The 16,383-nt window shown below is 32.8% G+C and overlaps 2 protein-coding genes across 2 annotated transcripts; both read left to right on the forward strand.

Annotated features, from left to right (window-relative positions):
- Positions 1 to 1,125: 1,125 nt before the first annotated feature.
- Positions 1,126 to 5,707, forward strand: LOC125857288 (uncharacterized). Its single transcript, XM_049536963.1, has 8 exons — positions 1,126 to 3,428; positions 3,917 to 4,022; positions 4,108 to 4,649; positions 5,090 to 5,095; positions 5,179 to 5,207; positions 5,291 to 5,318; positions 5,514 to 5,564; positions 5,671 to 5,707. Exons 1-8 carry the CDS (start codon positions 1,126 to 1,128, stop codon positions 5,705 to 5,707), a joined length of 3,102 nt encoding a protein of 1,033 aa, XP_049392920.1.
- A 100-nt stretch (positions 5,708 to 5,807) lies between these two features.
- On the forward strand, positions 5,808 to 8,063 carry LOC125857304 (uncharacterized). Its single transcript, XM_049536964.1, has 6 exons — positions 5,808 to 6,153; positions 6,239 to 6,480; positions 6,897 to 6,989; positions 7,065 to 7,166; positions 7,435 to 7,791; positions 7,974 to 8,063. Exons 1-6 carry the CDS (start codon positions 5,808 to 5,810, stop codon positions 8,061 to 8,063), a joined length of 1,230 nt encoding a protein of 409 aa, XP_049392921.1.
- The last annotated feature ends 8,320 nt before the right edge of the window (positions 8,064 to 16,383 follow it).

Here is a 16,383-nt window from a genome sequence, read left to right on the forward strand (position 1 = left end):
GTATCTCGAATTTTGATAGATTTATATTTAGTGCTCGTTTGAATTTGGAATTTTCATAGATGGGTTCAAAATCTGTGAAGGTGCAGTATGTTCTTGAGAAGGGTTCTCATTTGTGGAAGATGTTTGTTCCCTTATTTTCACAAATGGGTTTCCCATCTACTAATTAGATTTCATTCTTATTTTTTCTTGTGATTGTGATTTTGCAGTACATTAATCTATTGATTGTTTTAGAACTTAAGACCATTGTTTTGACTTGTATTGACTTAGATTTTTTATGAGTTGTAACTTTTACCTTATCTCCTTATGTTTTGATTATGGCTGATTGAAATTATGTAAGTTTAGATAGTCAATCAATTGAGCTAATAAGATTTATCTAGATGAAAGTGATATGATCTATTGAAAATGAGTTTTCATTTTTTTTAATGTACTTTGATGTATAGGGTTGAAAATTTATCTCGGTTATTTTTTATGGTTTGATATTAGATGGAATGATAACATTGTAGAATTAAATGTTCATTATATATAGTCATTTTTGTGTTGGTTGTTTGTAGAGTACTATACCTAGAAGTACTTTTTGTTTCAAAATCTGTTTTGAAGGCTCTACCATATGATATGTTGATAATTTATGGGAGGAACGTCTTAGTGTTGATTCTACTTTGAAGTTTGAACCAACTCGAGTGGTTGTTGTATTTGTTTGCTGTAAAAAAAATGGAATTATGATAAATTTTGTTGGTACATAGCCACCGCACAATGAGATTTGGATGTGTTTTAGTTTCCAATTAGGTAGTTAAAGTTACGAGATTCATATTTATTGTATTGCATCTATTCCATAAGCTATAAGTTCCTCATTCTTTTGGTTATTTTAATGATTTGTTGAATGAAACTTTTGTCGTATTTCAAGTTTATTTTGAATATGATTTTATACATATTTAGTACATTTATAAGACAATGTCTCATCATTAACAGGGAGGATTTGGCATCAAGTGTGAGTTTTGTTATGAATTCTTTGATTTTGTGTTCTTTGTTAATTAATTTTTATTCTCATCAAGTGATGCTAATGGACACTCATTTTCTTACTCATGAAATCTTATAGGTGATATTCTTGCACGTTAATCTATTTTTTCAATGGATAAGTCTTGGATTGGAATGCCAAGAAACACATCGGAGTATTTGCTTGGTTTGAATCAATTTCTAGATTTTGCATTTAACAATGGAGCTATAGGAGATAAAATTAAATGTCCATGTCCTAAATGTGGTTTTGGAAAGTGGCAAACTAGAAATATAGTGTTTGACCATTTGATCAACAAGCCGTTCCCAAAGAATTATGTCACTTGGGTTATGCATGGAGAAATGAATGTGTTTCCTAATTCGAGAAACATAGAGACCACTCAGGCTACACCACCCATTGAAAATCCAATAGAATTATTGGTTAATGAAGCATTCGGGGGCTTAAGGCATGAGGGTGTTGATGTAGGTCCATCACCGGTAGTGGAAGAAGAAGAAACATTACATGATACGCCTGCTTTAAATAAGAAAAATTTATTTGAGTTGCTTAAAGATGGAAGTCAAGAATTGTATGAAGGCTCCAAGTACTCAAAGTTGGAATTTTTGTTAAAGCTTTATCACATTAAGTGTTTGTCTGGATTAAGTGATAAGGGAATGACTATGATCCTAGATCTACTTCGGGATGCATTTAAATTTGCAAAGATCCCTGATTCTTTTTATGAGGCCAAGAAAACCATAAATAAGTTGAGTCTTGATTATATCAAAATAGATGCTTGTCCAAATGATTGCATGTTGTATTGGGAAGATGATGTTAACGCCGAGACATGTAAGTATTGTCACACTTCTAGATGGAAGCCAGAGAAGAAGAGCAATACAGATCATACACCGACCACAAGTAAGAAGAAAAAGAAGAAGCAAAAGAAGAACCCTGCAAAAATTTTGCGATACTTTCCCTTAAAACCAAGATTGCAAAGATTGTTCATGTGTTCTAAAATTGCAGAGCATATGAGATGGCATGCAAAGGATGATAACAAAGATGGAACCCTACGACATCCTAGAGATGGTGAGGCGTGGAAGAAGTTTGATACAACTTTTCCTGAATTTTCTTCTGATCCTCGAAATGTCCGATTAGGCCTAGCTAGTGATGGTTTCAATCCTTTTGGGACAATGAGTACTAGTCATAGCATTTGGCCTGTTATTTTGGTTCCATACAACCTTCCTCCATGGTTGTGTATGAAACAACCAAATTTTATCCTCTCAATGATTATTCCAGGTCCACGTGCACCAGGAAATAACATAGATGTATACCTCCAACCCCTTATTAAGGAGTTGAAAGAGTTGTGGAGTGATGGTGTTGACACTTTTGACTCATCAAAGAATGAAATGTTTAGAATGCGAGCGGCTCTTATGTGGACAGTTAGTGACTTTCCTGGACTTGATAGCTTATCTGGTTGGAACACACATACTGGTCTTGCATGTCCCTCGTGTAATTTTGACGCAGAACCTTGTCGACTTCCTCATAGTAGAAAGTGGTGTTTTATTGGCCATCGTCGATTTTTGTCTAGAAATCACAAATTTAGAATGATGAGGCATCGTTTTGATGGAACCGTGGAAGAGAGGACCCCTCCAAAGAAGTTATCAGGATCAGATATTTTTCAACAAGTGAGAGATATCAATGTCACATTTGGAAGACCAGCAGAGTTGAATCGTAAAAGAAAACGAAACAAGCAAAGAAATGATGATGAAGGTGGAACTCAACAATGGAGAAAAAAAAGCATCTTCTTTGATCTTCCATATTGGGAGTCTAATTTGTTGCGCCACAATTTAGATGTTATGCATATTGAAAAGAATGTGTTTGACAACATCATATATACCTTGCTAAATGATAAAGAAAAATCAAAGGATCATATTAAGGCTCGAAAAGATCTACAAGACATGGGTATATGGCGCGATCTATGGCCGGATGAGAATGGTGAATGTCGGCTTGGTGCATTTACAATTCCAAAGAAGAAGAAATTGGCCTTCCTCAAGACTTTAAAGAATATCTTAGTGCCAGATGGTTATGCAAGTAATATATCTCGTTGCATTGATTTGGATAAAAAAAGAATATTTGGATTAAAGAGTCATGATTGTCATATCCTCATGCAACAGTTGTTACCGATAGCAATTCGCAATGTTCTTCCAAATCAGGTCGTTGCAACTCTGGTAGAGTTTTCTTCCTTTTTTAGGCAGCTTTGTATGAAGATCTTAACCATCTCTGACCTAGAAAAGCTACAAAATCGAATTGTAGAAACCTTGAGTCATCTAGAGATATTGTTTCCCCCTTCATTTTTTACTGTAATGATTCATCTGACTGTCCATCTAGTTGATGAAGTAAAACAAGGTGGGCCTGTACATTATCGCTGGATGTATTTTGTTGAAAGGTAAAAAATTTCTTATTCAAAATTATTGAATTGAATCTGGAATAGAATTTAAATTTAAATAAGTTTTCTAACACTTCATTATCTTGATCATAGATTGTTAGGTCATTTTAAGTCTCTCGTACGGAACAAATCTTAATCAGAAGGCTCAATAGCTGAGGGGCATAAGGTTGAAGAAGTTCTAACTCTTTACTCTCGTTATTTTGACGAAATTGAGTCAAGGTTGAATCGACCGAAACGTGTAAATGATGAACCAAATCATAATGAAGCTTCTGGAAAGTCATCTATGTTTCCACAACAAGGTAAACCTGTTGGAGGCTCCACAACAGAACCATTGATTACTTTAGAGAAAACTCAAGCTCATCGATATGTGTTACTTAATTGCGCAGCTGTGTAGCCATTCATTGAGTATGAAATTTAAACTGATTTTGATTTTTACGAAATGTGTAGAATAATCAGGTAAAAATTTAATATATATAACAATTTTGTAGTGAATTCAGACAGCACATCAAAAGAAGTACAAAGGGTCGAAGAGTTTCAACAACAGAGGTAGAGAAGAGAGTTAGTAAAGAGTTTCCTGATTGGTTTCCTAAGCGAGTGAGTAAATAATTTTAGAATGTTTGTTTTGAACATATTTATTTGTCAATTTAGTATCTCTGACAGATGTATTATGTTTGTTTAGATTATCAACCCAGATATCGCAGAAACTATCTCTGATGATATGAAGTTTTTAGCACAAGGTCCTGCACAAGATGCAAGAAGATTTAGTGCTTATAACATTAATGGGTTCAAATTTCGAACTTTATCTAGAGAACAAGGATCAAAAACTCAAAATAGTGGAGTTTTTCTTATCTCTGACACTTCTTGTATTGCGTCTAGTGTAGATAGCTGTGCAAGACATGCGGACCTGCCATATTATGGAAAGTTAGAAGAGATTATCGAGCTTAATTATTATGGCAAGTTCAAAGTTATTCTTTTCAAGTGTCTATGGGCTGATACTACTCGAAATAGAGGGTACAAAACAGATGCTTGGAAGTTTAACTGTGTCAATTTTTCTAAATTGATTCACACTGGTGATCGCGAGGATCATGATCCATATATTGAAGCATCACAAGCAAATATGGTCTACTATGTTGATGATGAGACTGATAAAGAATGGAGTGTCGTTGTACATCTAAAGCCAAGAGATTTGTTTGAAATGGGAGAGGTTGATGAAGAGGATCTGTACGAGAATGAGCCATACCAACAACAAGAATTTGGACAATTTTTTGATGATGACTACGAGAATATCCAAATTGCAATAGATGAGAATATGAATGAATGAAATAGCAAAGATTTGGACAGTATTTTGCATTTTGAGCTGTTTTTTAAGAAGTTTTTAGTTGTTGGCTCTTCTCTTTTTAGTTTCTTGTATTATGTGTTTGACGCTGCAATTTCTGCAATATTTTAGTAGCTGTTTTTTCTACTTTTAGCTGTTGTTATTTTGTGTTTGAAACTGTAGTGTTTACAGTTTTTGGCTACTATTTTGTTTCTTTTTGGTGCTGAATTTTTGTGTTTAAAGTTGTTTCTATTGTGATTTATCTACTATTTTTTCAATTTTTAGTTGCTGAATTTGTGAGTTTTAAGCTGTTGTTTTTGCAGATTTTTTGTTGTTGTTTTTTTAGTTTCAGGTGCTTATTTTTTATGGTTAAGGTGTAGTATTTGCAGGTTTTTAGTTGCTGATTTTGTGAGTTTTAAGCTGTTGTTTCTGCAGATTTTTGGTTGTTGTTTTTTTAGTTTCAGGTGCTTATTTTTTATGGTTAAGATGTAGTATTTGCAGGTTATTAGTTGCTGATTTTGTGAGTTTTAAGCTGCTGTTTCTGCAGATTTTTGGTTGTTGTTTTTTAGTTTCAGGTGCTTATTTTTTATGGTTAAGATGTAGTATTTGCAGGTTATTAGTTGCTGATTTTGTGAGTTTTAAGTTACTGTTTCTGCAGATTTTTTGTTGTTGTTTTCTTAGTTTCGGGTGCTTATTTTTTATGGTTAAGATGTAGTATTTGCAAGTTATTAGTTGCTGTTTTTTGGCGTTTTAAGCTGCTGTTTCTGCAGATTTTTGGTTGCTGTTTTTGCAGTTTTTAGCTACTATTTTGTTGCTTTTAGGTGCTGAATTTTTGTGTTTTAAGTTGTTGTTTCTACTGTGATTTATCTACTACTTTTTCAATTTTTAGTTGCTAATTTTGTGAGTTTTAAGCTGCTGTTTCTGCAGATTTTTAGTTGCTGTTTTTTTAGTTTCAGGGGATTAAGTTGAAGTTTTAAGCTGCTGTTTTTGGCTGAATCTTTTTTAACTTCTTATGAAACTAATTGATTCATGCTACAGGATTTGAAATATATTGAATTGCTAGCATGCCAAAGTTCAAGCGTTTACAGAAAAAACAAAACTCAAATCAATTAGTATCTGATTCTCAAGGTGCGGAATCAACACATTCATTTCTCCAATCAACATCATGTCTGCCACCACATCAGACCACATCATTTCTGGCCACAACACATTCAGTCCCACTATTTCAGCCGACATTGCAGGCGCCTCCAATATTTCAGCCTGCATCACAGTCATCTCAATCAGTTGACTCGGCATCACATCCGGCTTCAACAGAACAAGACTCGTCACAACAAGTTCCAACAGTTCAAGCTCCATTCAAAAAGCGTATTGGGCGTGAATCACAGTCATATTGGACTGTAGAAGCAATAGGTAAATAATTTTGAGTATCAGCGCATATTCAATATCCATTATTTGTTTCTCTCATAGCTTCAACTTATCTTTGTTTTTATTGTAGATTCAGAAAACAATGTCAAAAGGCTCAAAGTAAAAAAAACAGATGTGCTTAATTTATCAGGTGATGAACTTATTGTGGTTAATTTTGATTACCTGAATGAACCATTTGGAGAGGCTCATAGCCTTCTTTCAGGCTTTTGTGGAATTTTAGCATGTGATTGCTCTTTATTTCCAATCAACTTTGAGAAGTGGTCGAGTGCGCCTATGTCATACTTAAATCGTGTCTTCGATCAAATTATAAAGGTATAAGCTTACAACTAGACTCTTACTCTATTTTACTTTTTGGTGAGAAAGATAATTGGTAATTTCAATATTATATTTACAACCAATAGATAAGCTAACTAATATTTTTTTTCTTGAAGCCCAAGTTCTCCTTTAAGACAACAGAGTCAAATGCGCGGCAACATATTTATAAATCTATTGGAAAGAAGTGGGTTGCAAATAAGAACAACTTGTGGAAGTTAGTTGAAGACCCACTTAAAAGTAAGGTTGAGATTATTGATAATGTGCCAGATGGAATTCCACGAGATCAATGGATTTCTTTTGTTGATTACCAATATAAAGATTCAACAAAGGTACTTATGTTACTGTTTTTACTAGTCTTTATTATCATGTAACTATTTGATTTTTTTAATTAAGTTTTGTATATTTTTTATAAGGAAATGCGTAGAAGAAATACTGAAAATCGGAAAAAACAGACAATTCCACACACAGGTGGCTCCAAAGCGAATGCTACGAGAAGGGCAGAAATGGTGATTAGTAAATTAACTTATTATGTATTCATTTTTGAGTAGTAAACTATTCTTATTTGGATATTTTATTTGTAGATGGCTGAAACAGGACAAAGACCTGGACGAGCACAAATATATATTGCTACTCATAAAAATAAAGATGGAGTATATGTTAATGAAGCTGCAAAAGAAATATGTGTAAGTTTCTTCATGAATTCTAATTGTATTTCAACAAGATAAAAAAAAAAAAGATAGGGCAATAGTTGTGAACTAGTTGATTAATTGATGGAGGTTATATAGACTCAATTCTTTGCTATTTAATTGTATTATGATGGCTTGTGGTCCCGTACCTCTAACTACTCATGTTCTTACGTGTACATATAAGTAGTTGTTATCTTTCTGTCTTTACTAAGGTGATTCCAATATTATTGCTTGTTTATTTGCGGCATTGATTTTGTATGTATAGGAAAAAATTGAGCTAAGTTTGAGCCAAAGTACCATGGATGAATCTCAAATTTTGCTAAATGATGTCGTTGGTAAGGTTTTAGGAAAAGAGCACTCTGGAAGGGTTAGATGTTTGGGATTAGGAGTTGTCCCAAGTAAAGTTTTTAAACAAGTAAGACCGCGTTTTGGTGGTGCAAATGCTTCAAGTAGTGAAGGCTCATGTTCGTCTCAATGCCAAGAAAACCACAATCAAATGATGAATGCTCATAACCAAATGATGAATGCTTTTAAGGCGTATATGATAATGAAAGAAGGGATGATACCAGAACAATTTGCGGGATTCTTTGCTTCTCCTTCGACAAATTCTTCTACAACAATTGTAAGTAATGTTCTTACATTTCTATTGTCATTTGATTTGTATATTGCTTCTCCTTTCTTTAATGCATTTTTTGTTGACATATATTAACTGATGATAAGTATAGTTTGAAACATAATATTTGTCAAGGATTTTACATTTTTTCATATCACTTAATTAATTTTATACTTCATTTTTTTATGCAGCCAAGTGATGCTGCTAGTGAACCAATTCCGCCTGTGCACACAAGAAGATCATACAGTGGTGATAGTAATCCTAGCCATGACAACAGTTGATTATATTGTAGTGAACCAATTCCGCCTATATTCTTAGCTAATTAATTTGATGACAAGATTGTATGATTGGAGGGGATGTTAAAATGTTGGATTGGATATTTTGTGTTTAGATTTAGTGTTTGATTTTGATGAACATATTTGATGTTGACAATATCATTTTAGCGACTAATGATAATGCAATATTTTTGTGACTTTATGATATGCCGTTAAAGAATATATATTTCTTCACCTTGAGACATATTTTGGATTTGATTATGGTCTATAGCTTAATTAGTGATTCTATAAATAATATATGAATAAAAGTATATTGAATGAATTGTAGAGCTTATGCGATTGCTCAGATCTTTCAATATAAGCAATTGCAAAATTGTGGAGGTTTCAAACCCCCGCTATTTGTAACTAAAAAAATAATATCAAAAGATTTAATTTTAAATTAGCGTGGGTCGACCTCCACAAAGTAACCCCCGCTAATTGATTGTGGGGGTCAAAGAAAAACTGCCGCAAATTGCTTGCGACAACTCTTATTGTGGGAGTTTTTACAACTGCCGCAATACTAGATTACGGGGGTTTTAAACCCCCGCAAATCTTAAAATTAGCCCCCGCTATTTAAGCGTTTTTTTGTAGTGTAAGATTTGAAGGAATTGCTTAAGAAATAATTGTATACCTAAATTTTGCTAGTGTGCGCATAGCCTTATCTTATCTTTGAATACTTCCTTTAGGCGGCTAGAAAGATTTTATTTGCATGGTCCATTTTAGTGACAACATTTCTATTATATTGTATTGATGTAAGAGTTGTTGTTTTTGCTTTGTTTGTTGGATTGGTACCCTTTCTTTTCTAAAAACCATTCTCTCATAGGTAGTTACATTTTAGGACATTTATGGTCATTTAAAGGGCCTTATATTGTAAAGTCTAAAGAAAGTCAAGATTGTTCTTGTAGAGAAATGCTTATTTACTTGCTCTTGATATTTTTAATTTAAGAGCAAGTCGGTATATCTGCTTCAAAAATGAATCAAAAGTAATATCACTTTGCTTGACTTGATCGTTGTGCCAAAGGCTAGTGGTGCCTTGAGCAACTTTTAGTTTCGTTTGCCGACCCCATGGCTTATTTCATCTCGATGTTTGAAAGATGTTCTCTTAACATACTCGTTTTCTAACATAGGCACAAAGAGTCAGTCAAAACTCCACTTTTTAGAAAGAAGGGCCTACGACATAAGGCTCCTGCTACGAATCTATGAACCTCCAAATCTAAGGAATAGAGTTTAGGATCGGGATGTTCAGTACTTTAATATGCTTTCCATAGAGAAAGATAACTTTGCTATTCACTTGCCTACACGCCTCTACTCATGCAGGACTAATTGTGCAATACTAATGATTGAGCACTCCGTCCTTCCATGGAGGCATTATAGTTGGAAGACCTTTCTTTGCCGCCTAGTCCTCCAACTTTTCATACTTGTGGAGACCTTCCAGCCATCAACGACACGAAAAGCTATGTGAAGTAAAATAGAAAAGGTCCCCAGTTGCTAGTAAGAACCTAACAGAACCTTTCTAAATATGGGTTAAAAAACACTGATTTCTTAGTCACGGCCAGATAAGGCTAAAGTTCCATTAAAGAGCCTTTCTTATTCTAATTTAGTGCTCTCTGAACAGTGCTGGAAGGTTTCCCATCACATTGCTCAGCAACTTGATCTTCCGTGAGAACTGTATGTCCAAAAAGGCCGATAAAAAAAGGTAAGATTTTGCTTGCCTTTGCCACTCAAGTGTATGGCATCGCAAACGCATAATGATAGTAGGGTTGGGATATCCCTACCCTCTGAACCGAATGTAAGGGTCTCCCCTCATCCGGTTCTCTGCAGGGGAATCTCCACTTAAGAAGGAGAAAGGAATTATATCCCGGCCATGCTGGGCATCTATCAGCCAACTATTTCTTTTTGGAATGGGAAGAAGAAATGATGGTCGTAGATCACTGATGTCGAATGTTCTAGCAATGCTGGTCGTAGATCATCGATGTCGAATGTTCTAGCACTGCCCTTGAATTAATCAACCAAGTAGAAGTTGAAGTTCAATTGGAATCCATAGAGTGTAGTAGTTTTCAACAAGAAAGAGCTTGTAACCACTTCTTGTGAATAACTCTCCTCAACTTAAGGTGCACCTACTCTTACTAGAAGTATAGTCTCTCTCAGATGGTTTCTTCAACCCTTTTTTATGTGATGGTGTTTTATATAACTGACAGAAGGTTCGACTTGTTAGATATTACGGAGGTTGAGTGAGCACCAAGCCAATCTCGATGAAAGTCAAATCAGTCTTCTCTAACATCATAATACAAGATCCAAAAAATGAGAAAATCCTAACAAAAGCACCATGAGACGTGACTTTTATTCTAGGAATATCCTTCTGCACGAATGGCTATCGCGCCTAACCTTTGTAATTGAGGTGCTTCATGTGAAAACACCTAATCCCATTCTGACCTCGATATGTGGAATCATCTTGCGCCATATATATTGAGCTTACTCGGGATAAATGGTTAAAACCTGGTGAAAGGGTGGCTAAAATGGATATATCTCTTTTACCCGAAGGTCTAACTGGATACCTTGAAAGGCTGCCTTAGGTATTCTTTTGAGTCTGTGTAAGGTGGAGGGAATGAAGGGACATGTCGGAGGCTGAAAAGTTATAGTGCGCTAGTGCTAGTGAGTTAGCACATGCAGGTGAATCCCATACTTCAAATAGCTTTGGGTGAGGTATGTTAAGCAAGAAAGCTCATTTCATGGATAAATGATCTATATAGCCTTAGAATATCATCATCTAGTTGTCATGTGGATGATTCCCTATATGAGAAGTGAAAGGTTGGTTTATCTGTTTGAAGATCATTGTTGTGGGACGACCTCTTGGGTATCGAGGAAAGTTGGAGAATATAGGTTACAGGGTTTATCAGTCCAAGTCTCAGAAGAGAGACTCATGCGCCATCCATTTTTCTGGTATGAACCAGGTAAAGAAAATACATTGTAGAAGACGGAACTAACTTTTCCTCTTTCCTTAGAGCCAATTGGCCCAAAGGCCCCCTCTCTTTGCACATTGGTTGACTAGCTGACTTGCTAGCACTTGAATTCTCAAACTCTAAGAGCTGATTTCAAGAATTTGTTCACATCCAATTTGATGGTATATGTTCGCTTTCTACCCTTTGCAAGTGTGCTACTGACTCGATGGACAAAGTCAAGGAACTACTTTGCCTCGTCATTAACTTAGATCACATCATCCTAAACTTTTAATCTTATGTCGTCCATCTTTCTTGGTATTGTGGGTCTCAATCTTCTAATGCCAGCTCTCTAGCAGGCCAATTGATCTATGCTTGATTGGCCCTCGAACTTGTTGGATGCCAACTCGGCCCTTCGACTTAATGCGTTGGCAAATTGGTCCTCCTAGGCTTGTACTAAAAGACTATGTTGAACCCTGCATCAAAGTCTATAACAAAGATCATAAATAGTGCATATGTGCTTTTGCATAAATAGAGGAATCAACTAAAGAAGGTTAGTCCCCAAAAATGCCTTTTGAAGTTGAGGTCATACAAGAGAAAGAAGGGGAACTAGCAGAAGGATTTGGTATGGTGAAAGTTACCCTTGATGTGACTAAGACAGTTTTATAGTTGGTGTAAAAATGGAGGGGAATTCTATTGGGCTGAAGGCAGGTTAGTGTTCAGTGACTATTATCGCTAACATTACATGAGATACGGTTGGAAGTGTGACAACAGTCTTTCTATGTTTTTCCACTCTGATGAAGTTTCTCGATGACCTGAAACAATGAACTCAATTCTCTCCGCCCTTTGCGGAGGAGTTTCTTTATAAGGAAAAAAAATTCCATAAAGTGAGAATCCCTCTCGATTCATTCTCTTTTCTAGTATGATTATGGAATGTATCACACTCATCTATTATATAGTCAAAGTAGGAGCCTTTCCATAGCAACGTGACGTGCCCTAGTTGTCAGTGGAACTTTCATCTCTGATCATTGTCTTTTTCAGGATCCGAGAACAGGGGATCCTTGGGAGTGGACGTGGGACAAGGGGCTCTAAAAAAGTCCTTGAGACTTTTTGTCTTAGGCCCTCCATATAGGCATTGAATACTTCTTCTAATAATGAAGTAGAGTTATGGCATCATAGATTAGGCAGCCTCTCTCAGGAAAGATGGCCAATTTCTCTTTTTGGTTTTTTATTTCAACTTTTTTTTTTAAGTCCAGAAGGCTAAAAGGTGGGTGAGAAGGAAGTTGAACCTCTAATAGACCTGGACACATAAAGAATTCTCAGCATCTATCCTACTCCTGCCTGAGCTTCCCGATCAACCAATCCCCTATTCCAAGGACATCGCCCAAGGATCACTACTTAGTCAAATGAGCCCATCTCTCTAGCCTATCATTTGTTAGTCAATCCGACCGTTGGCTCTTGTATCTCCTGCCTCTCTAGGGGGGGGGGGGGGGNTAGCTACTGGCCTGGACTGATTGTAATTAAAGAAAGAAGCCAAGAGGCCACTAGAGAAGGGGTTCCATTTTCAAGTCTGTTTTTCGATTCTTCCGACTTTGAATCTAGGTTTTCCCTAATGCATCCTTGTTGCTATCAAAGCTACACTAGCTTCCTTCCTTCATAAGCTAATAAGAGATTCAATTATCGTCAATTTTCTATGGTTAAGAAATATGTATTCACTTTTATTTTATCTTTATTCATAATAGTTAATGTAGTTTGTTGTAAGTTAAGATAATTAGGATTTATCATTGGTCATTCATGACCAATACAAATTATCTTAATGTAACTTGTTTATCGATATTAAAATAATAGAAAAACACCAAATCTTTAAAAATAAAATATTAAACGATTAAATATAAAGAGATATATGCATAATGTTTTTAATAGTTTATTTTTTACTTCAGTCAAGTTATAATTTATCAGTGGATATAAGCTTTTTCTTGTTTTACATAATTAGTCCAGAGACATGTTTTATTCATATTTCATGTTTAAAAAACAAATAAAATTAAACCAAATGGCCCAAAGTAAAACAAGTCTAAAAAAATAAATATCAAAGATTCAAAGATTAAATATCGAGAGAAATAGACATAATTTATTTAATAGTATTTTGTCTGTATATATTGCATGTATATGTCAAATCTTGCAATGTGCACTATGTTAAGAATATAATTAAATAATAAAAATGTGTTTTCTCTAATCGTTTACGATTTTAGATGAGATAGACACACACTTTAACATGGTTTTAGAGCAGAGAGATAAAATTAATATTACTGAACTGTAGATTTTTACTTATTATAGATAAAAGAATAAAACATAAACATTTGTTAAAGATTTGGCAAAAAATTAATTATCTTTAATTTTCTATAGTCATCGTCTCCAACATTTCTCATCTCTTCTATGAAGTTAAGCACTCAATAATTTGCACAATGATTGTTGTTCAACCATAGGAATTTTAAAAGAAAAAAATAATTATTAGTTATTAATAGTGTTAATATGATGTAATATGTTTTCTTTCATTTGATTTTTAGTCATTTACTTTTTTTTAATGGACTCCTGTAATTTTTTAATAAAAAGAAATTATTTTTTTGACCTTTTGGGTCATTTTATATATACTATTTTCTTGGCACGTACGTTGCACATGTCTGTCATATCTTGTAGCATATAATGATATAAATAAAATTAATAATGTTAAATATATTAATAATAATAATAAATAAATGAGTAAATTATAAATTATTGTGAATAATGATAGAAGAAGTTTGTCATGAATTACAATAAGAAGTAGCCTTTAATATAATTATCATAAATTATAAATTTTTAATCAAATGTCTTAAAAAGTATTAGCTTTATAATGGTATCTTGGCTATTTAAAACTTCAATCATTTAAATAAGGATTAAAATGAAGAAAATTTTCAAATTCTTCTTGATTTGTGAATAACTACTTATTTTAAAACAAAATAAAAAGAAACAAATGCAACTTATTTTGAAATGGAGGTAGTAACTTTTATTGTCGACATTAATTAAAGATGTACAATCGAACAATAATCACTACACTTCATATAGTTTCTTGTTTTTGTGTGTCAAAATAATTGAGTCAGTTAGAATTTTTTTTACTATTATAGTATTCACACTTGAATGGTCATTTTTCTATGGTTAAATAATATGTATTCACTTTTCTTTTGTAATTATTTATGATGATTAATATAGTGTGTAGTACTTAATGCAATCACTACCCTTCATATAATTTCTTGTTTTTCTCCGTCAAAATATTTGAGGCAGTTACATTTTTTTTACCATTATAATAGCTGCATTCACATTTGAATGGTCAATTTTATGTGGTTAAATAATATGTATTCACTTTTTTTTCTTTATTCAAAATAGTTAATATAGCTTGTTGTAAGTTAAGATTATTAGTATTTATCACTGATCATTCATAACCAATACAAATTATCTTAATGTAACTTGTTTATCGATACTAAAATGATAGAAATCATCAAATCTTTAAAAATAAAATATTAAAATATTAAATATAAGGAGATATATTCATAATATTTTTAATAATTATTTTTTTACTTCAGTCATGTTATAATTTATCATTGTATATAAGTTTTTTCTTCTTTGTTTTTCAAATTTAGTCTTGAGACATATTTTATTCATATTTAATATAAAAAAAATAAGTAAAATCAGACAAAATGGCCTAAAGTAAAAGAAAGTCTAAAAAATATCAAAGATTACATATCGAGAGAAATAGACAAATTATTAAATATCATTTGACATGTATATCGCACGTATATGTCAAATCTTGCAATGTGCATTATGCTAAGAATATAATTAAATAATAAAAATGTGTTTTCTCTAACAATTTAAGCTATTATATGAGATAAACACACACTTTAATATGGTATCAGAGTAGACAGATAAAATAATATTAGTAAATTAATAATTTTACTTATTATAGTTGAAAGAATTGCCAAAAAAATAATTATCTTTAATTTTCTATTGTTATCTTCCCCAACTTTTCTCATCCCTTATATTAAGTAGTTAAGCACTCAATAATTTGCACATTGATTGTTGTTCAAGCATAGGAATTATTTTTTTTAAAAAAATTATTATTTATTAATAGCCTTAATATGATGTGATCTGTTTTCGTTCATAAGAATTTTTATTTTTTTAATGGATTATTGTTATCTTTTTTTTTATAAATAAATTAATTAATTTGACCTTATGAGTCATTTTATATATACTTGTTTCTCGACATGTACGTTGCACATGTCTGTCATAGCTTGTAGCATACAATGTTGTAAAATAAAACTTCTACTGTTACATTTTTAATAATTATAAATTACTGTGAATAATGATAAAATTTTTTTATCATGAATTACAATAAGAAGTAGCTCTTTAATATAATTATCATAATTTTTTTTTTTTTTTATCAAATGTCTTAAAAAGAAGTAGCTTTAGATTGGTATCTTGGCTATTTAAAACTTCAATCATTTAAATAAGAATAGAAATGAAGAAAAATTAAAATTTCTTCTTGATTTCTGAATAACTACTTATTTTAAAACAAAAACAAAAAAAAACACAACTTATTTTGAAACAAAGGTAATAACTTTTATTGTCTATATTAATTAAAGATATACAATCGAACAATACTCACTACACTTCATATAGTTTGTTGTTTTTGTCTATCGAAATAATTTAGTCCGTTAGAAATTTTTTGACTATTATAATAATTGTATCCACTTGAATGGTCATTTTTCTATGGTTAAGTAATATGTATTCACTTTACTTTTGTCATTATTCATGATTATTAATATAGTTTGGTGTAATTTATGCAATCAATTTATGCAATCAATACACTTCATATAATTTCTTGTTTTTTTCTGTCAAAATATTTGAGGAAGTAAATTTTTTTTACTATTATAATAATTGTATTCATATTTGAATGGTCACACTCCGAGTCTACATTCTGGGCGGGACAGGCACTCAAGAACCATTGTTGGTCCCAAGAGAAACCTTGGCCTGACTTACTTACTCAGCGGAAGACTTTAAGCATTAAGAAAAGAATTCAAATGCAAGATAACTCAACTGTCTCAAACTAAACTCATAATGTTTTAGAAATAAACATTTAACTTATCCAAAGTGGCAACTCAAATCTGAACATAAGCCAATAACAAGATAATGACAAATGAACTAACTAACTGTCTATCTATAAAGCCTCTAATAAGTGAGATGGATGTCGGGACAAGACCCAGGACATCCTAATGAACTAAATATTGAAAAGTAATAAAAGAGATCCTCCGGAAGCAAGGAGG

The sequence above is a fragment of the Solanum stenotomum genome, chromosome 1, assembly GCF_019186545.1.
Source record: "Solanum stenotomum isolate F172 chromosome 1, ASM1918654v1, whole genome shotgun sequence".
Lineage (NCBI taxonomy): Eukaryota > Viridiplantae > Streptophyta > Magnoliopsida > Solanales > Solanaceae > Solanum > Solanum stenotomum.